General features: G+C 45.1%; 6 protein-coding genes across 6 annotated transcripts; all 6 read right to left on the bottom strand.

Moving 5' to 3' along the window:
- Positions 1–5388: 5388 nt before the first annotated feature.
- Positions 5389–6524, bottom strand: BHQ10_006242 (uncharacterized protein; the record flags this gene model as incomplete). The annotated part of the gene is made up of 2 exons (XM_040878807.1): positions 5389–6365; positions 6452–6524. The coding sequence occupies 2 exons, from the start codon at positions 6522–6524 to the stop codon at positions 5389–5391; spliced, it is 1050 nt and encodes a 349-aa protein (XP_040734746.1).
- A 538-nt stretch (positions 6525–7062) lies between these two features.
- Positions 7063–8331, bottom strand: BHQ10_006241 (uncharacterized protein; the record flags this gene model as incomplete). The annotated part of the gene is made up of 1 exon (XM_040878806.1): positions 7063–8331. One exon carries the CDS (start codon positions 8329–8331, stop codon positions 7063–7065), a length of 1269 nt encoding a protein of 422 aa, XP_040734745.1.
- Positions 8332–10169: 1838 nt separating this feature from the next.
- Positions 10170–12072, bottom strand: BHQ10_006240 (uncharacterized protein; the record flags this gene model as incomplete). The annotated part of the gene is made up of 7 exons (XM_040878805.1): positions 10170–10755; positions 10808–10983; positions 11037–11093; positions 11154–11198; positions 11251–11556; positions 11614–11747; positions 11799–12072. The coding sequence occupies 7 exons, from the start codon at positions 12070–12072 to the stop codon at positions 10170–10172; spliced, it is 1578 nt and encodes a 525-aa protein (XP_040734744.1).
- A 1436-nt stretch (positions 12073–13508) lies between these two features.
- On the bottom strand, positions 13509–14390 carry BHQ10_006239 (uncharacterized protein; the record flags this gene model as incomplete). Its single annotated transcript, XM_040878803.1, has 2 exons — positions 13509–14074; positions 14138–14390. 2 exons carry the CDS (start codon positions 14388–14390, stop codon positions 13509–13511), a joined length of 819 nt encoding a protein of 272 aa, XP_040734743.1.
- A 364-nt stretch (positions 14391–14754) lies between these two features.
- Positions 14755–16810, bottom strand: BHQ10_006238 (uncharacterized protein; the record flags this gene model as incomplete). The annotated part of the gene is made up of 4 exons (XM_040878802.1): positions 14755–14835; positions 14951–15569; positions 15716–15872; positions 16150–16810. The coding sequence occupies 4 exons, from the start codon at positions 16808–16810 to the stop codon at positions 14755–14757; spliced, it is 1518 nt and encodes a 505-aa protein (XP_040734742.1).
- A 759-nt stretch (positions 16811–17569) lies between these two features.
- BHQ10_006237 (uncharacterized protein) lies at positions 17570–18769 on the bottom strand (the record flags this gene model as incomplete). Its single annotated transcript, XM_040878801.1, has 3 exons — positions 17570–18044; positions 18098–18433; positions 18504–18769. The coding sequence occupies 3 exons, from the start codon at positions 18767–18769 to the stop codon at positions 17570–17572; spliced, it is 1077 nt and encodes a 358-aa protein (XP_040734741.1).
- Between the last annotated feature and the right edge of the window lie 2723 nt (positions 18770–21492).

Here is a 21492-nt window from a genome sequence, read left to right as displayed (position 1 = left end):
GTCACATGGTTGGTTGTCATTGACCCCTCCCGTGCCCTAACTAGTCTGACGGGCTAACGAAACGAACGGGGATTATCATCGTGAAACGGCTGCTTTGAGGTGATCGGATGTCGATGATACGGATTTTGCGTAATCTCGTCGTCTTGATAAATGTGATTCCCCACACTAACAGTGTCGAAAGGCCCACAGATTCGTGATGTTCGTTCTTGCTGTCTGTGCGATGATTTCGTATGGACGATGACCGGGTCGTAGATCCGAATTGAATTTCTTCGAGAGAAAAGAAAACAGGTAGAAAGGAATCCACCAGGTATTAAACAAATGTAGAAGTATGCATGTTGTATGATGTGAAAACTCCGAAACCGAAACCGAATATCAATATCCCAAATGATGTGAAACCGTAGGCCGAACCGAGACCAGCACCCAAATGCAGTAAATCTGTGTAGATATCACTTTCTATGCGAATTGCGTTGTTGTTGGTCGGTTTGTTGAAGGGCAGAACCGGCTGTACCCTCTCCTCGAGAACCGCAATGTTTGACCGTTAATCGTGTACCGTTGGACGTGTATGTAGTTGAATGCATCGAACAGGGCAGGTATCGTTTATTTCGGGGTCGGAGGAAGAGGGCCGGTTGGAGGAGGACCAGGGCAGGGAGGGAAGGAAACTTGTGTGTATGAAGGCATGTTGATGGTGGATTCGAGAGTACTGAGAGTACGTGATAGTTGTTGTAGTGATAAGTGTTGGTAGTGAGTAGTAGAGACTTATCAGCTTTGAAGTTCTTGAATGGATCTTGTTGTTACGGGTCAAGAAACTTTTTGGGACCTGTCAAGGAGAAACTCAGGGTATTTATAACCATCCCGGGCGAAATGACAACACCCTCAAAAAAAATAATTTTAGTTTAGCCAATTACTACGTATGTGGTATGGTCACGAAAAAAAGCAAAATACCCATCCATCGTTACGGTCTTTACTTACGGCTTACTCCGTACCCGTACTTAGGTTCTCACCAATTTACCGGCCGTCAGCCTTGTTCCATGTGTGAGGCTAAGCTCCACTCAGCCCACTCAGCTGGTGTGTAACCAACCCATTCCTCAGGCTGACTCGTTGAGTCACAGGACGTATGGCAAGTCGGTGTGCTAGGATTCCTGGGAAGTACACGAAACTAAAACAGGTAACTATCGCAGTCATGACGCACTGGTGGATCTGTGCGAGTCGTATGTCAAGTAAGGTATCAGATATCAGGTACGGAGTACGGAGCAAGGGATGATGAGATACATTAGTAACACCACCATGATTCAAGCCTGAAAGGAAATGATTTTACTTGTGGATTTTCAGGCAAAGTATTAACGCACGTCGGATAGTAGATACTAGTTTAATAAGTGTGCCACTCCAGCGGTGTAAGTGTTGCTGTGTCCACTGCCTTGAAACAAGCCCGGTGGGTGAGTAAGCGAGCGCAATCCGGCCAAGGCGGACGGCGCAGAGGCCGTTCATTCTCATCTTTCTCAATCAGGCTATCAGGACACAGCCCTGTTTCTGAACCCATGCTGCACCCAGGCAGCAGGAAGCATGCACCCCTGATCTGTCAAGGACGATAAAAATCAAAATGTCTGTGTGTCTGCATAAGTCTACGAGATAAGGACTTAGTACGCCGTAAACAGAATCGATAGCTCTTATCGACCTACCTTGCCCGCTTTGTAGTTTATTTAGTTCAAAGTTTACTACGCGCTCCGTGCCTATCATAAAGAATATGTACGTACATCGACTGTTCGCAATTTGTCATTAGGGAAAATGGTGAAATCTGCCGGTATACAATGAAAGAGGAAGAGGAAAGCGAGCCGACATACATGTACACGGCTGGCTGGCACCAGCCGTCAAAGAACGGTGTATACGGAAAATAATTTTTTTCTGCGTCTTCATTCCATGATCAAATCTATTCAAGTAATCGATAATCATCTTCTCCATATCAAAGGGGCAATCCCGAGAACTCCGCAAATAGTACGACATTCATGATACGTGCGTATTCTTGTTACACATGTTACAGAGTCCGACCTGATCCGCACCCCACATGGCCTGCGTAACTAGCAAATTTTAACATAAGGTTGCCCGTTGAGCACCAAACTCTTTGTCTCATTCTGGCATACTCCAGAAAGAAAGAAAAACTTTTTCGTCTCCCGCTTTTTTGTAAAGTAAATACTTTAGTATCCACTGTCGAATGATCCATAAAAGGGGTATCTCCGTTTTCTATCTCAAACATAGCGTTTTTTGTATGGAATATGGAATAGGGTTGCCCCTTTTATGGAGCCTTCTTTGATCATTCTTTGAGTCTTCTCCCGTGTAGCCTGTTTCGGTTAGTATTGTATTACACTTCTGTATACATTAATTAATAATTACGGTGAGTAGTTACTCCGTACATCGAATTTTTAATATCTTATTCAGTGTACTTGCTTCAAGTAGAATGTAGTGTTTTTGACAAAGCCTTTTCCTCCTCTCGACTTTGTGCCTGATAATAGGATTAACTTATGTCGCGATGTAACTATCAACTTACGGTGAGATGGTACTAGCAGGGTGGTGTACGTCAAAAGATGCGACCGACTGCCCAATCACCCGAGACCGATCGATCACACGAACTACTAAAAGGTCGCTAGGTTATGTACTACGGAGATTATGTCAGGTATATTTACTTGCTTGCTAAGACGTGACTAACTAAATGGGTGCTTAGCAATAGGTGTTAGGCATGGATCAATATGATTATGGATTCATCAGCAAGGCTGTCCTGCCTAGTGCATCCGCACTGCATATGCAGCGTACACACCAGCTGAAACAGTAACACCTGACAGCCCAATGCTATGCAGACGTGGTATACAAGATCTTCGCGATCCCTGCATAACATGGTCCTAGCATATTTAAAAATGCAGATTCGATGTAACTGCGCAAGTACGTAGCTTGCAGATTGCTAGAATGCCTCAAAAAGGAGACATTGGAAATGAAATTGCACCCGTAGTATTGCATAGCGCATATATAGTTACAGGCCCATCACAGCGGGTCTTGTTGGAGTTTGTCTCGTTCTCCGATTTTCGTCTTGAAAGAGGTCACGGGACTACGATCAAATTTCGTACGTACGTATTAATTTCCCAACTACGCTCGATGCACGTATGGATGGAGTACAAAGGGGCTGTTTTCCGCCGGAGGATTCGGAATGTCTTGAAAGTTAAAATATGACTACATAGTAGATCTTTGTTATGTAGGAATGATGCAAATCATGATGATCATACCGAGATATCCGTATGGAGCAGCACAGCCACGACCGCCAGAGAGCAATCCTTACCCATTGGATCAGTGGCTGTAGGCTTCTCCGTAAATTGTCTTCCACATGGGAAGAGAAAAACGTGTCTTTGCTTTTTTCTCTTTCCGTGTTTCACATTGGTCTCCACGGTTCGCAATGTCTTAAACCGTATTTGTTCTAGTACCCGCGTAATTGCAATACACATACTTGTACGGAGGCATCGCGTACCTAACTCATCTTCCTTTGCTCCGTACTCCATAGTTCAAATTCATCTCTGTCCATAATATGCACTTCGTTTTTAGACTGTTATTGATATCTATTCTTTCCATTTCTCCGAGCAACTCGATTACCAAATGAAAAGTACAGAGTAAAGTCCGAACTCAGTGGGGCTCAACTAGACTTGGTCAATACACACACATATCCACTCAATACCCCGAATAATTAACACCGACAAATACGCACGATCTACAAAAATTGACCCTCTAACGGTCCAACCAAACAGTTCAACAGAAAGAAAAACTCTTCTTTTCGTAAGAACTAACCTAACCAAGAAAAGGAAGACTTCACCGCTTCTCACTCTCAGTCCCATGGCTCTGGATACGAAATCGAGCGGCAAAAGAACAGCCACTTCTCCAGCCATTTACGTAGTTTAGTTACTAATCAGAGTATTCATCTACACATCTACTCACGGAGTACGTGAACAGGTTATTTGACTGGTTCTCGCGAAACTGATCAGCCTGAGATCACTGCCCGGAGCAGTAGGATGACAAGCCACATTCAATTTATTCGAAGACTCGGACACTCGAATTACGACAATCGGAGCCGATCGAAATTTTCGTTATCATCACGCGACTTGGCTATGGAGAAGACAGAGGACGTGTATGGAGTCAAAAAAATTTCGATCACTTACGTAGTTAAAAAGTCAATGTTTTTACCTCGGTTGAATGACGACCCCCTTTTATGGAGTATGACAGTTACCTGTTCCCGTCCAGTTCGCCACCAGCCAATTTTGTTTGAGTTCTCTAGCCACAGCACTTATGCAGGAACCAAAAGACAAATCTGAGGTACGCTTTACGTACAGTTGACGGTACGGTAACGGGTAATTTACCGCGTACCAAAGATTTTTTGGTTATCACGTGAAGGGTCGTACCCTATAATGTACGTCAGGGGTGGACGTCTTTACTGGCGAATTCGTATAAGAGGATATGAGATATACCATTGCTTGAATATGGTTCGAAAATCGACACTGTAGCATTGCTCGAATCTAGAAGCATCGAACGCGAAGACTCGATTATCATCGATGTTACTCAGACATACGTGGCTCGAACAGTGGCTGTGAGAATTAATACCAGGTTCCAAGGAGAATTTCTCGTATCTTGTATATGGAAGCTGAGTTACAAATCCTTCAACTCATGTATGAGCATCAGTATCAGCTTCTGACGATGCCACATCGATGGCAGTACCAAGGCAAGTACAACATTCCCGATTTGGAAGAAGCGGTCTTAAAGCAGCGGTGCAGGAGACAAGGAGCGAGAAGTGCTTAGGCTACTTGACGATGAAAGAGAATGTGATACTCTATCCCAGCACAGGTGTTGAATATAGCTGTAGACTGCTATAACCACACGGTTACTAAGAATATTGGCAAATGAATGATGGGGCTCACGGACATAGAAAACTCTACGTGCTGAGACGCGAGCTGTTTTCGACAAGAGTTGGCAGTCACTCCTAGAAAAGTATACTAAATGGCGTCGGTCCTGTTGTAGAATCAGTCCAGCAGACCTAAGCCTCCTCCGGGCACGATATATCTTGAATCAAGGAAGCGGACAGCTGGCTTACAGATACAAATCTATGTGTACTTCTTTGTAGTATTGGTCAGTATACAACCTTTGATACAACGTAGACAGCAAAATAACGATTCGAACCCAGTAATTTCAGTTTATGTCGGAGTAGAATACAGGAGACCGATTGACTGGTGACTTTTGAGCTGATGAGCAACCCCAGCGTACTCAAACGAAACAGGCAACAATCCCCTCGCCTTCCACGGACGTATATGAATTTGTTTTTGATGACGAATTTTCGCCTGGGAAAACACAAAGACCTGATTCCTTATACTACCTTCGAGCGGCTTTCGGTGGTTGCGGTAGATCCGCAACGAATTCTCCCCAATAATCTCGAGTATTTTCTGGGCAGGTTTTATGATATGTGATCATAACCTTGATGACAGGGTTTGACTCATCTGAATTCTGGAGGTCTCTAATTGAGTCATACAAGCATTCAAAGAATTGCCAAACATTCCGCCGGTTCACTACCGACTGATCTTTTTCGATGAAGTCGAATCCATCAATCAAAATATAGATTACCTGACCCTTTTGAGCTTTTGGGAGCATATCCATGAACAAATCTATGATAAGGTGGGCTTCCTCATCACTTTTGTTATTTCTTGGATTATACCTACGGATGCCTTTCGAAAATTTAAGGACAAAATCCTGCCTTTTCCAATGATCGCGGTCATAGCCATACAGCTCTGAAGTCATATACCGAATCATGCGTTGCATAGTAGTCATTTTATCGTTATTTGCAGGCTGCTTAGCACAAAGGTGCATTATAGTAAAAGCTTCTTCGTCTTTTGATAACTGCTCGTAGAGCAGTAAGATGAGTTCAGTTAGCAAAGACACTCCATCCGCCCCCGGAGACAAATTCACCGAACAGTTGTTGACCACAAGTGCATCGGAGGAATCCGAAATCAGCCAATCGCGAAATCGTTCACCTCCGACGAAGTCTTTGATGCGGTTTTCGTCGATAGGTTTTCGAATTTGCATGATAACGCTTTTCGTCTCTTCAATAGATGCACCATGATCAATAGGTAGTTTCACATCTAACAAGTCGTTGAGTTGTAGTTTGGGAATAAAATTACGGGAGTATCGGTTGTTCACGCCAGATTCAGGTGCCGGAGCCTTGACATGCGCCGTAGCAAGCCCTTCATTTCCAGCGATAGACTTATGGAGAGTCATAGATTGTTTTCCTTGTCTAGCTGCAGTAGCATGTTCTTGTGTTCTGGGAGCAGGCGCGGTCTCTTCAGTAGCGTTTGCTTGAATATTGACATATCAGCTCAGTCAGTTGCTTGGAGGTTATCACCCCTTTTTTAACACGTGTTTATGGAATCAATCTACTTACAGTTACGCCACTCGGCCTGTGCAATCAACCGCATAATATGACCTCCCAGCTTCTTCTTTGTGGTCTCCTCCATTGTAACGTTTTTCTGTCTTGTCTGTCGCTATCCTTCGAGTTAGTCTAGCGATATTTTGATGAAAATTCTCGATGAATAAGATACAATCATTGATCAACTGCTAACAGGTATCTTGGTTTCTAAGAGAATAATCTCTGCAAATGAAAGTATAAGGTTCATCTTCCAGTGAGTCCTTTCTATAAGAAACTTCCGTGACTCATGACAATGTGATGATTACATGCCCGGAGATGGGATGTGTATGAATCATTGATTGTCAATCATATTATTTAATGAGATAACTGCATACCCGTTAGGGAACTTATTCGATGAACATTATGTACGATGTTAACGATCAAGATCATTCTTGAGAAACCATATCTCAAATCATTCCCTTCAAAGTTCTCGGAAAGTTAGGGTTACAGCAGGACAGCCCTATATTCTGATACACAACAATTCTACTCAGTCATATTGTGTGGTATACCTAATGACCCCAGCCTGTGGCCTTCATTTTACGAAATGTAGCATTTTATAGAGGTGGCGGACTATTTTTCCTGTATGCCTATTTCTTCAGAAACGTCAAGGCTGCAACACAAAGAGCATCCACACCAGCTCTCATCGTCGGCTGTATCACAGGCGCAAACAAAGCTGAGTGATTCGTTGGTATTTCTTCTGTAGGATTTTCTTCTTTCAATACTCTGTCCCATAGTTCCGGATCAATCCCTCCAAGAAACCAAAAGCAGGCTGGCACGCCCTTGCTGGTGGCCAGCGTAGAAAAGTCCTCGGCAACATTTGACCTCGATATATCTCCATCAAAAGAGTCTCCAAAATGTGTTTCAAAGGACGCGGCTAATTGAGACGCGACATTCTTGTCATTGTTGGTAGGTGGGAAGCGACGTGTTGGCGTGAATGTTGGTGKTTTKGGSGAGCCGCTAGCCATACATTCTGCCTCGACAATACGTCGAATAGCAGATAGTATTTTATTACGAGTCTCGAGTTTCACCGTCCTGAAATCAAGCCCGATTTCAGCGCGATCCGCAATGATATTCTCGGTCTGTCCGGCTTGCAGACTTCCAACCGTAACTACTCCCAGATCAGTCGGGTCAATCTCCCTGCTCACGATGCTCTGCAATCTGACAACAATATGTGCAGCAAGTAGAGCAGGATCCACCGTCTGATGAGGCAGAGATCCATGACCACCGCGCCCGAACACGGTTACCTTCATACTATCAGCAGCCGCCATAATTGTCCCGGGTCGTGACCCAATAGTCCCCGCACGCATACGCATCACATGCTGCCCAAAACAATAATCCGGAACAGGAATCTTAGAGTAGAGCCCATCTTCAACCATGGCCTGCGCACCACCGCCCCGTTCCTCATCCGGCTGGAAAAGTACAATCAGCGTTCCGCTCCATGCATGTTGAGTGATTGCAAGAAGTTCGGCTGCTGCGAGAAGACACGTTATGTGCATATCATGTCCACATGCATGCATCACTGGTTTTTCGACACCTTCGGCGTCGCTCATGGTGACCGAGCTTGCGTATGGAAGGCCTGTTAATTCCTTGACGGGAAGCGCATCCATATCAGCGCGGAGAAGGATAGTCTTTCCAGCGCCATTCTTGAGTACTCCTACAAGACCATAGCCCCCGATATTTGTGTGGATTTCATATGCTTTCAGCGCAGATAGATGCGCTGCGATTTTCTCAGATGTTGATTTCTCTTGCCGCGAAAGCTCGGGGTGGGCGTGGAAATACTTGTACAGATCCTCGTACGGGCTAAGATCTAATGAGGCGCCCTTCAAAATGTCTGACAAACCGTGTACCTGTGCCATCTCAATCGCTCCTTTGTTATTGAATGTTGTTGAAGAGATGAATTGCAGATGACTCAGTGACCGGTAAGCGGGACTCTTGACCGGCAGAACCAACCAGTTGACAAGACTTGAGCGGGGTGAATGGCGTCGATTTGCCGATTACCTAAACGAGGGTTGCGATGTAAAAGTGTCGGTGAGTTCCATACTTGGTAGATTTCTAGTGACTTCATAGATGGTTTGAACTTTCTTCACTCGGTATCTACTTGTGTCCTTCTAGGCCAGTCAATTGGACCTGTTTTGTGTACTTTTTGACCGAACCGCCACACCCCGGTTGATTGCTTTAATGTATTGAGATTACTATATCGCCGAGTCTGCTTTTTGCAATTTTGCTTGCTTCTAAATTTACGAAAATACTAAAACAACCTCTCAGTTGTTAGGATTGTGACAGACTTATCGATGACCCCAGTAAGTTAGGGTTTCGTTTACCGTTGCCCTACGAATGTGGTCTTTCTATGGAAATAGGAATCGGCACCCTCGGAGCAGTGTTGGGGTGCCCACGGACAATAAATCAAGGATCTGTTATTTCATTAGTTAGACATTAGAGATTAGACGTACAGTGTCTGCCTGTCCATAGTCACGTGTAGAGCAGACTTTGCTTTCTGACTCGACTCTTGTTCTCTCACCGATACCTCTCCTAGAAGTCCCAAAGTCATCAATCGAACACGTTACTAGATCGTGCCGAATTTTTGTATTCATTTCATGTTACTATGCCTAACACCTTCAATATCACCGATGACCGCGCCGTCGGGGACGGACCCCCGATCCGCACTGGCTTCCTTGATCTACCGTACGAACTGCGACACCAGATATATTGTCACTTGATCCCTCGCCGAAAAAAAATCTCTGCCGTATTTGTTCGCAATCATGCATTGAAATATTGGTCCTGTAGCAACTCTGGAGGTGCAGATGGCAGCACAGTGCACGTTTTACAGTTATCAAAGCTGATCTGTGAAGAATGTCTGGACATACTTTATGGAGAGAATACCTTCTATCTATGCATTAACATTGGAGCGGAACGTGACTTAGAGTTTTTCTTTGCGGAGCAGAACAGGCGTCGACTACGACATGTGGTTCTCGTCACAGGGCCTGAAAAATATACCCGCAGATTTTATGGATGTGTGATCGAACCATACCCAAGCTCGCCAAACGAACCATTGTGGGCTACAATCCTTCCAAATCTGAAGTCTCTCACCATATATATGATGCAGCCTACTCAATCCCAGGGACAACTGACCCTGGAAGAAAAAATCGCTATGTGGGTGGAGTGGATACGTCCATATCTACAGTTTTTGAGGAGATATATCCCAAAGATATCGCAAGTCCTAGTAGTCAATGATGGTGGTAACGAGGCCGCAGAGCTTGTTGAAAGGTACCTATCCCATAGCGGTCGACTGCAACATTTTTATCTGGACGACTACCCACCTTGGTGGAAAGGATTGGAATGGGACCGCCTGTTAGGGTGAGGGTGACTTGTTCACAGACCACTGATTTTTCATATCCTACGATGCAAGTGATTTTTTGATGGCACGATCATCCAATGTAGCCAATTTTCTACATGATGACAAAATTGACTAGCTACAAAACAAAAAAATTGAAAACTGCTCATGTTCTGCAGAACATCAATTCATTTGCTATCTTGCCACACTTGAAAAAGCTATTCTAGAGACCGATATCAAAGTCGTATCGTATCAGTCTAGTCCTAAAGCTGGTGAATAAAGCACATAAGAAAGTCATAGCAAATTTTGCATGAGTCGTGATAATCGTCAACGTGAAATCCACCTTCAATGTCACCACATTGACTAACCAGCTAGCTTCACCTTCACCAACGCACCAGGAGAATCAACCGCCTGCGCACCTAGAATAAAGTCACGACTAAAGTCGATATCCCTACTCCGAACAATCTCCTTAACATCAAACTCAAACTGTCTAAAGACAGAAGCTAGGATGATGAAGAGTTCAGCACGTGCCAAAGCCATGCCCAAACATGTCCGAGGACCGCGACTAAACGAGATGAGATAGCGCTGGAGTCGAGCGGCATCTGGCCCAATCCATCTCTCAGGTTTGAAGACTTGTGGCTCGGGGAATTTTTCTTCGTTGAAATGGACCAGATTTGGTGACATGCCGATAAGAGTGTTGGGTGGCAGCAGGTATCCTTGGTACTCGAATGCCTTGTCTGGGAATTGGCGAACGAGACGGTGCGTGACTGGGTTGGCGAGACGGAGACCTTCGTAGATAACTGCTGATAGATACGGAAGCTTTTCGAGCTCAGGCAAGCTGAGAAAGTCGTCGGGATCTGGGATCGCGGCTTTGAGCTCGTTGAAGAGCCGCTGGCGGATTGTAGGGTTGGCTGAAATGTGATATGTGGTTCCGCGGAGGACATGTGCTCTGTACTCTGGTCAGTAGACAACTCATTCTCAAGTCTTGCTATCAGTCTTACGTTGTATCCGAGCCAGCAGTAATCAGGCTGAATGCCTCATCTCTAAGTCTCGCTGGCCTTAGTTCGTCTGCTGGTAGCTTGCTGTTCAGCAATTCGTGAAACACAGTCCAGTGGGCGGCGGTTTGATGAGCAGTATCTTGACCATTGCGGATAGCTTCGACTTGATGAGAAAGTTCCTGAACATATTTTAGCGAGGCAAAGTAGAAAAGACATCATAGATAGGATTTACTTTGCGGAAATCGAGGATCTTGGCCACTGCCGGTGTAAGTGCCTTGCTCACGCAATCCTGTAGATGAATTCAGTACTACTTGATATCGTATAAATCATCAAACAGTATGCATCATACCGGTAGAGAATAGGTAAAACGCATCAGCCACGGGATATGAGTATTCTACCCTCGCAATTAGCAATCTCCCCTTGCAAAGGAATAGTTTCCAACGTACCAGCAAGCTAACTTTCAAGAAATACGCCACATTGTCAGTATCCTTTTTGCCAAAGTCCGGTTCCAAAACAGTAGTTGGCTCCCTTGCGAAGCAATAGGCGTTTATGATGTCAATAGTCACCGCGGGGAAGACGTATTTCAGATTCAGCGTCTCGCCAGTTAGATTCGCTTGTTTGAGTCGCTCGCATAAAATGGCTGTAGGACGTAGGATTGTTGGGACCAGATCCATGACCGACTTTCTCGAAAAGAAGGGGTTGAGTGCACTTCTACGTAGGCGGTGGAGTTCATGAGATGCTGTGCCGATTGACTGCGTAGCATATAGTCAGTATCTCGAGAATAAGATGTAGGTGACTCGAAGACATACCGCAGGATAAGGACCAAAGACCTCCGCAACATGCTGTGGTTTCACTTGTCTGCCATTTTTCAGGTTGAAGATCACCTCAAAGTAGTCTGGGTCATCGATGTGGACAGTGTCTGGGTCAATTCTGATAATTGGGCCTGAGCCAGGAGTCAGTGACTATATTCTCGAAATTCTGTCAAGGGATTGACCGTAAATCTTGTGAAGCTCTTTGATCTTGAAAGCGTACTGGCCTTCAAGGTACAGGTCATAGTACCATCCATAGAAAAAGGTCACCTTCGCAAGAAATGGGCCTGGGATATGAGCAGTGTGGTGGAACTTGAGGCGATAGACGACAACCGCTGCAAGGTAGAGGAGAATACATGTCATCAACCAGTGCAAGAATGGCATCACCACCTCGATCATCGTGTGATCGTGGAATGACTTGATACCTGGTTCGTAGAACGCTTCAGACTGTCGAGCCATAGAGGAAGTCACGACGCTGAAGCTTTTGCAGGGAGAAAGAGATTTGCAATTGCGGGACGTGTGAAGGCGTGAGAGATATTTTCTTATCATGCCGAGGAAGTACGCCCTGTCTATAATAAAGCCCTTTGTCTGAAGTGGTTTTCCATATATAGTTAGCGCGTTGGGCATTCAGAGAATCTTCTTCACACTGCCAAACACATATACCACGCCCCGTAGTGTGCAGAATGTAGATACTCCCTTTCATTTTCATCTTGAATAACAAGTAATAGACACTATTTGGAATTCTTTTGGTCTCTTTGTGTTCCTATCTTTTGTAATTGAATGTTGACTTAACGACATGGTAAGATAGCGAATCCCTCCCTCAACAAAGGGATTAGTCTGACATTATGCCCAAGAAGCGGTTGCCCGACTTGTTCTTTAAAAGTCATATGGTCATTTGATATTTTCTGTACTGCTGATTGTGTAAGCGGCAATCGATTCCCCGGGATACCACCGTGATAATCATATTTATGAAAGAAGATGACAGCAACTGCCCAAGGAGAAGCCAGTGACATAACTTTAAAATCACTCGTGTAGAATCTTTCACCCTGTTCAGTATTTATCATTTGAGTATTTTTGAAGACCAGAGCGCGGTCCATCCTGTTTTAGAGTCAATGGGAGATATGCATAGATGTCATTCAGCACATATCTCATTTGTCGCTCGAGTAGCACATCAATCAAGTGGATGTAGTACAGTTAAACTTGACTTGTACTGTCTGTGAGCTGTTTCAAAATTAGGGAACAAAGAATAGTAACCGAACCTTTTTCCAGATTCAACCCGCCGAGTGCCTTGACAGTTACTCAAATACGGATTGCTTTCTAGGAGTCAGCAGCATCATCCAACGGTGCTTTGAGCGGCGTGTTTCTATCCTTAAGTAACTGCCCGATTGAGACTGACGCATAATTTCGATGCGCTTGATTCGATCTCCCTCTCGATTTCTGGGGTACAAGTCCACCTGTGGAGCACTCTATCCACAACTGATAATAAATATTCTCCGAAAACAAAGCCTTAGGATTACTAGGCCATCTATTTGAAATGGCATACCTAGATGCAGTGACTTTCATCATACGAGGAACATCCTTGAGAGCCCCAGTGATACCCAAATACAGAACGACAGCGAATACAGACTTAGGGCTACAGGGCATAGGGTTAGCTAACAGCGCGTTTGCGGGGAAGTGATCTAGAACTCGTGGACTAGACGCGAACCATACTTTGATTGTTTTGCTTAGTCTTATCCGTGAAACTTAATCTGTATACTGTATAGACTTGTAATTACATTTCACTTATTTCGTGGAAATGAGATTGCGATGTGACATTGAGACTTTTTTTGTGCTCTAGTCTGTTTTCTTTAGATCAACCGAAAATCCAGATGCATGAAACATGTAGCCACTTAGGTCTACAAACCAAACTTTTTAATCATAGCATCCACATCCTCATCTCCAATCGAGTCGATTTTTTGACTAGCAACCCTCTCCACAGCCTCATCAATCGGCTCATCACCATTTAACAAGTCAAACCACCCTTCGGTATCATCCCTCGCCAGCAACCGATCAGCCACAATAGCCACATCCTCCCTCGTCACCGACCCCTCCACAGCAGTGACGTGACCCAGTGCAATCTTTTTCGTCGCGGGGCCATCAATCAAAGTGCCCGGCCTTAGGCTGATACTCTGAAACTTGCGGCTCGGTTCTCGCTTCTTTGTGACCGCAGCAAGCGCGGTTTGGTATTGATCTGCTTCGTATTTTGCTTTGCAGTAGTCTGGAAGACCCTCGGCCCAGAGCCATTGTGTGCGTTTCCAGGCTTCTTCGGAAAACCAGGCAGGTTTCACTTTGCGGCTGCCCAGGTGGCTAATGAGGAGAAATTTTGTGACTGAAGGCGTTGCGAAGGAGCTGGCGATGAAGTATTTTGCGGCATCTTGGTCAATTGCATATGTGCGCTGGGGTGCGCCTTTTCCGCCGGCGCCTATATGGTGTTAGCATCAAAACATGACATCAACTGAACGGGCCAATCAAATGTAAGACTTACCAGCGGCCCAGACCACGTATTCTGGCTTGACCTTATCCAAAACCGCCTGTGCGTCCGCCTGGCTTTTGACGTCGTCTAGGCTAGACAGTAGAACTGAAACTTTGCCCGGTTTGCCGTTTCCGAGCGCCAAAATGTCGGCTTCGTGCTCGGCATTACGAATCACGCTGGTGACATTCCAGGAGCGAGCGAGGAGGAGCGGTGTCAAGTGGAGAGCGATTTTGCCATGGCCACCGAGGAGAAGGACTTGAGGCATGGTGTATATTAATTGAGATGATATATAAGATAGTAGTATATAAGATGGATATATTGATAGAATTATAGATTATGGAAATGGTGATATGATGGATAAGTTTAAAGTCAAAGAAAAGATTATGCGGGGTAAGCTGATCAGAATGGCGTCATTGAGATCGATGGTGGGTTTTAAGTATCAGGCGGCGAAGGACGGTATACCGTATATAAGCTATGTTCGACGCATTCAGGATAACGGTAGAGTAATCCTGTCATCATACTACATACTATGTACTGTATACACGTTCTCGAATTGCTGGATTAGCTCTGATTGATTGCAAGATGCAGTAGAATGAAGTACCAATTGCATCAACATATATCTTCAATATTCAGTAGCTCTCACCCGGCAAATCATGATGACCTTCTGGATTATCCTGCGTGAATGCTCTGAAGGTATGGAATTCAGTATCCTGTATTTGTCAAGGTTAGTCGAATGCTTCGTCAGGTTGAGAGTTTTGCTCTCATGGTTGAAGGCGAAAGAAGAAGAAGAAAGTAGTAGTAGACAGATTGAGAGACTCGACTTACACTTAGCGACAAATATGTCTCGATATTCCAGTAATTGTTTTCAATAGCTGCGTTACGTGTACCGAATGCTGAGTTTGTGCCGGACAAAACTATATTATTGTCACCGTCACCTGGTGCTGTTTTCTGGGTTAAAGGCTGGCTGAGTTTCAATGGCAATGTCCAGGTGACTTTCCATTGAGCAGCAAGTTCACGAATGAGATGAATGGTTTGCTCGCCTCTCAATGACCATATGGAACGTATTTCTTCTAGGGCATCGGTACACAATTGCAAGGCCCCGGATACCCGCTTGCGGACAGATGCTTCTTTGGATGCCGCGGCGAAAAGGTGCGTAACAGCGGCTCGCACCAAGTGGTACATGACGAAAGGTGGTGCATTGGCTAGGCTCTCGATTTTGCGGTATCTCTTGACTATATGTGAGATAGCCGTGGACGATGTTATCATTGCCTGCGCCGCAACTTGCGCAATGTTCTTCCTTGGGTCATGGAGAAACGGTCGATTTATGGAGATGATAGCTACCTGGTAAGACATCTGCAGTATCAGCACAGAGACTAATGTCGGCTCGGTCGTGGTGAAGGCGAGCTGTTCAAAGTTCTCGTCACGGAACGCGTTGAAAGTCTCCCTGCCATCAATAAAAAGCTGGTCCCACATTTCATTTGGCAAATGCTTGGATTGAAATTGGACGGAGTATCTGTGGGCATATGTACGGTAAGAAATTATTGACCAACACTAAGTTCTGAATTAAATCTTTCCATGGGTAGAACTCACAATCGGTCCATGTGGCAGTCATGAAGGTGCCATAAATGACATATCTTCCCGAAGAAAATCTGTTCGTCCGTCATCTGGTTGGCTTCGAACGATGTCTCGAAAGGCGGAACTTGAATTTGATTGATGTGTAATGTGCTTCTGCCCAAAATGGCCATGCCTAAGCTTTTAATTCACCAAAGTCAGGCATGATATGACAGAATTATCACCAATGGCCAGGCGGCCTCTAGATAAGGGACAATGCATACCGATCCACGAAATAAAATGACCAAAAAGCTCTTATTTCTGCTCTTAGAGGTCCAGATGGGAGTACTACGCTCAACTTGTCTGCTCCTAGAACATGTATGCCAAATTGCACCACTAGGCTAGCGGCAAGGGCTGCGAAGATACGTTAGTGTCGACGTACTTAAACAACATGAAAGGAGAAAGCGGCATACATAGATGCATCCAAGCAAGATTAGTAGTACCCAGCATCAATTCTCGCCAGCTCATTACGCTTAGAACCTGAAGGAGAGTTAAGGAGGGCATGGTGTGATAGCAGGGGAGAATGAGACTCTCGGCATAAAGTGCTAGAGTCTTGCCTGCTTTGGAGGCGGAAGGGTGATCCGAATAGCAAGCGCCGGCTGCAAGAATGGCACAGTCAAGTGCTTTCTGGTGTAGCTGTTTGACTTTCGAGCCATCTACGGCCCAAGATCGGTATGCTTGGTAATTGACGAACTGATACCATGGGTTGACGTAGTTCCAGAAACAGCCGAGAAGATCATCAACTAATTTTCTATCTTCCAAATAGCAGGAGACGTCTTCATAGTTAATTTGAGACAAAGGCCAAGGTTGGTAGGGCGCTGGCTTGGGGACGTCGATGAGGGAAGAGAGGGCACTGGAAGGTCCTGTAAAGGATGGAACTCCTTGATTGTCGAGTGATAGCTTCCATCTCACGGTGCCCAGCTCCTGTTGAGCAGCAGATGGAACTCTAACAGGTTCGGTATGTGTGTTTGTGGTTCTAGCGTTCGCACCATCTGCGAGTTTATGATAGAGCTCCTCTTCCTGCTCAAGCATATCAGGATCATCCTGTTGCTGTTGCCGCTTGGCATTGATCATTGTGGTAAGTGCTTTCACCTGCTGCTCAAGGCGAGTTATATATTCTTTCTCTTCTGTACGGTTCCTTTTAATCTCATTTACCGTCAGTTATTCCACCATGGCCAGGATAAGACTCTTGCACAGGAACACTAGGCTGTGTGACGGGATAGGCACGAGGGTAGCATACCGGCGGGCGCGCATCTCAGTCACGATGCACAGACGTGAATGTTTTTTACATTCTGTGCAGACAGGTCTCAAGCCGTCGCATTTTCTCTTGACTTTCCTGCACCAATCGCAGGCAATAGAGATGCGGTTTCTGGTCGGAGAAGTCATTATCCGCCTTCAAGTACAATCAATCCCTTGAACTGTGTGCACCACGCACAACGTACCAAGTACGCGTTGTGCGCAAGTATCCGGAACTGTAAGATACTTTAAGTATAGTCTCCAGCAGGCATAGGAGGTAGGAAGTTGGAAGAAATGACTGTGGTACAATACGGGCGATTGGAGATAAGGGCCGGTAAGAAGTCAAATTTAACTTTTGCAAAATTAGGTAGAACATTAACCCTAAATAACGGTCTAACCCTTGAACTGTTGTAACCATCAAATAATGTCGGACCTTTCTCTCCAGTGATATGCTCTATAAATAAATTCCTAGCTGGAGTGTGACAGAAGATTGTTCTTAATTACTGAGCATTCTCAAAGCAATAGCATATATCATATAACATCCCACAGATGGCATTCTGCGTGGTAGTCGACTGACTACACCAAGCCACCAGATAACTAAGAGGCAGGAGGTGTACCATTATAGTTGCCACTTTGCTCAAGAGCAATGGGGATAGATGCAAAGTCAACAAATGTGCCGGGGTCCTTGGGAATATAGGATGGGAAGCCATCGTAGATCTGCTTGACAACACCCCACGAAACCTCGCCGTTGACATCGTATGTAGCAGTAGTATCAAAACCGGTAGTATTGACTCCGTAGTACACAATAGGGGTAGTGTCCATGTCAACTGTTGATCCGACGTGGGTAAGGACCTCACCGGAAGGACTGATCACCCATGAAGTACCAACACTTGTATGAAAAACATAGGCACCCGAGAGAACAGCGTAATGGGTCTCCGCAGCCATGTTCACGAAGGTGCCTTCATACCATTGCTTTTGAGGGTTGCTGTCGTCTACCAGGTAAGGGAAAGCCGCTAAATGGATGTTTTCCAACTGGGCCTGCATCGGCAATGTCATGCTAGGCCAGAAGTGCCTGAGATGGCATGGTTAGTGACATAGCACAGATATTCACAGTCCGTGACTTACTCGTAGCACTCCAACATCCCAATACGACCGTATCGAGTGGTGGTTACTTCCAGCATCTCCATAGTGCCGTCGCTGAACATATCGCGCTCACTTCCTGATGGACGTAGCTTGTGGCGATGGATCAGAACATCACCAGAAGGCGATATCAATGCCTGACCCATAAATATATTCTCCGTGGTCTTGTCACAGAAGCCGAGACCTACATAAACACCGGTATCCACCACAGAATCCACGATGCGGGCCCAGTTGCCGTCGCCTACTGTGAGGCAGTTTTCGATGTACTCGGGAAGGAGAACGGTCGGCCAGTTCGTGTCATCGCCAAAGCCCATCGGATAACTGTGGTAAGATATATATGCATTAGCATGACTTTATCAGAACACGAATGAATGGTCATCCTGTAACGTACCCGGGAAACCAGAGTTCGGGGAAGAGAACAAGACTGGCGTTTTCATGAGATGCTTCTTGAATCAGATCAACAGCTTTGTCGACCGCCTGGCTAATATTCATCGTAATGCCGGTCCAGTTGCTACTGAGCAGAGGAAGAGGCCAATTAGGAGGGTATGTGCGGACCATGGCAATAGTGAAGTTGCTGGCATCAGTGTGAGATGCACAAGCTCTGACAGACACCACCACGCCAGCCAAGCTGACGGCCATACCGAGGAGAAATCGCATTGTGGATTAGCTTGGTAAACGTTCAATGTCGACCGATTTTGAAAGACTAGTAGACTAGAGCATGAAACCTAGAAGCGGCGCACGAGGAATTTATATAAAAAATTGGCCCATACATCTTCTATTCGACCTGAACCTCGGAGATCCGAAATCATGCCGATATCTTCTACGTAACACTACAAAAGAATATACGAAGAGTTAATCATGATATCTGTATGGATCCTCCTGATAGACAGATCCGGGCTGGTAAATTTTCCATTTCGTGGAATCCGGGTGTGCTGTATGTCGATAACGATGAATTAGGGTTAATTTTGCGGATGTTTGAAGTCCGCAAAAGATAGGATGGCAGACACCAACTGCTTATGATTTGTAACCGAGTAGAAGTCCACATGATGTGTGGGTATCAAGCGGAAAACTTGACTAGTCTATCTAATTTTGCACAGAACTAGAAATTCAATTCTTTCATGAAATACGTCCTGAAGTTCATGGTCAACATCGACGCTATCTGCGGAAGTAATGCTCCGCTAAGATAGTAGTAGAACCGTTGGGAATGTCTCCTATCTTGTGTATCTCGCCGAGAATCTTGGATTCATTGAAGCCGCTTATCATGTAGATTGTCAAATCGGAATGTCAAACCCAATGTCATCAACGCGAGTTCGACAACGGCATTGAGGAATGGAGCGTACCATAGACTCATAATCGTGCTTTCTCTCATTTCCGATGCCGGCTTGAGTTCTAAATGTCAGCCCGGCTTTGGCGCTGCGAACTTGTTCGTTCGATATTCAGGGTATCTCCTGTCTTAGGAGCCCTACGAGCTTCCTCAACACCCTATTCACCTAGTGATCACAATACTATACTAATGCCTAGGAAAAGATATCAAGAAATATAATAAGTGATTTCCATTCTATACCTTCTTATTGCCGCTTCGGTGCTAGTGGTAAAATCCTCCAATAATAATTTAGGGTTAGGGTTGACAACGTCGATCCTCAATTACCCAGAAAAGGATTCCGATTGATGATATGATAACTCTGATGCAATCTTATGTGCCGAAGACGGCCTTGTAAGCACCTTGGTTTGACAATTCATGGTAAATATCAAATACCCAAGTCCAGGTGTACTCTGTCGAGGTGGCTCGCCATTATCTAGATGTTCCCTCTTAGGACACTACTGGACACAATTGCGCATTCCAGTCATGTGCATCTGCAAATCACAGAAGTCTAGGTATGTACATGATCACAGTCTTGGATATCATATCGATTCATCATTCGAGGCAAAGTACCTTACTTGAAGTGGTCATACTTGACCATTCCGGGCAGTCGCCTCCCCCTTTTCAAAGTGACACTTACTTACGACTTAAACTGACTTGTGTCGTGAGCAAGCCTTTAGAAATCATACGAATAATACTATTATCCGAAGGTAAATTGGAATTGGGGCCCAATTACTCAAATAGGGGGCATACTGTATTTGCCTTTGTGATTCGGCTCAGCTAATCCCACGCCATCTAGCATCCCTTCATAGTTTACAATGTCCGCCCATATAAATCATATCAATCAAGTCATGGCTTACGATTGCATTGAGAATCCTTCAACTAGATTCTTAGATGGAACGCTTCATACGTCGTACCTTAGTTGATACACAAGCGGCCCAGACCGCATCGCACTGTCACACACCACACTAGTACTCTAGTCTCACACAACAAGCTGGTTCGCGAATCACTAGAACAGGTTTTGGAAAAGATTGACCCTACTCCTAAGTTTTAATAAATTAACTTCGAAATCGCGTGGAAGACGGGTGGGACGCGATTCCGCGTCTTCTAGATTTCCACATGGCGGCCTTGATGTAACTTGACCAACTTCGTAGTAGCGACATTTGTATTTTTGCATGCATCTCATGTGAAGATTCTGACGATACGTACCGATATCATATTGACGAGTCAAGTCGCTTCATTCAATACTACGTAGTATAGTCGTTAGTCTTGCATTTATGTGTCAATCTGGAAATTGATAAGTGTAAGACCATCTGCAGTATCGAATAATGCATGGATTGTGGCGTATAAAGCAATCATAGCGCAGAGACGTCGAGAAAATTAAAAATTTCGGAGATTAATCACATCTATACCCAGAACCAATCGAACCGACATATGGATGTATCTTGCATCCTTATGATATACGAGACTCGGGCTGGGCGGTTGTTGCTACGTCGCAGTCTACTCGCCCCCAACTCGAAGCCAGAGTCCAGTGCAACGATCCCGCGGAGCACAGAGTTCGATGCGATAATGAACGTTTCGCTGTCAGTGAATTTGCGTAGTTTTCTTATACAATTTGGCTAGAGTTTAAGAGTTAACAGGCAAGTTGGATCGGGATCCTTCAGGTGAGGAAGCGTGATCGGGACACGGCCCATTTACTATTACTTGATCAGAATCAAAAGACGTCTCACCCCCATCTGCAACGGGTTCTGACTGATCACATCAATATTGAAAACTTGACCAGTCATTCAATAACCATGCTGATTATATGCCGGGCATACGCAACAAAATTTGTGGCAGTTTGAACGATAAAAGTGCCGTGATTGGCGTGCGATAGACTCATTCGTCTTTGTTAATTCTTGACATCCAACTTGATCAAAGTCTAGATTCCTTCATCGATAGATGCCGTTGGCCGAATTGATTTAGTTCGACGCCTCACTCGTTTAAGTTTGGGGTTGTGATTCGTTGGCGGGCATGGATC

Source organism: Talaromyces amestolkiae, assembly GCF_001896365.1.
Source record: "Talaromyces amestolkiae strain CIB chromosome Unknown scaffold11.1, whole genome shotgun sequence".
NCBI classification, from domain to species: Eukaryota; Fungi; Ascomycota; class Eurotiomycetes; order Eurotiales; family Trichocomaceae; genus Talaromyces; species Talaromyces amestolkiae.
The sequence above is the reverse complement of the archived record's forward strand: the minus strand, read 5'-3'. Positions and strand labels throughout refer to the sequence as shown.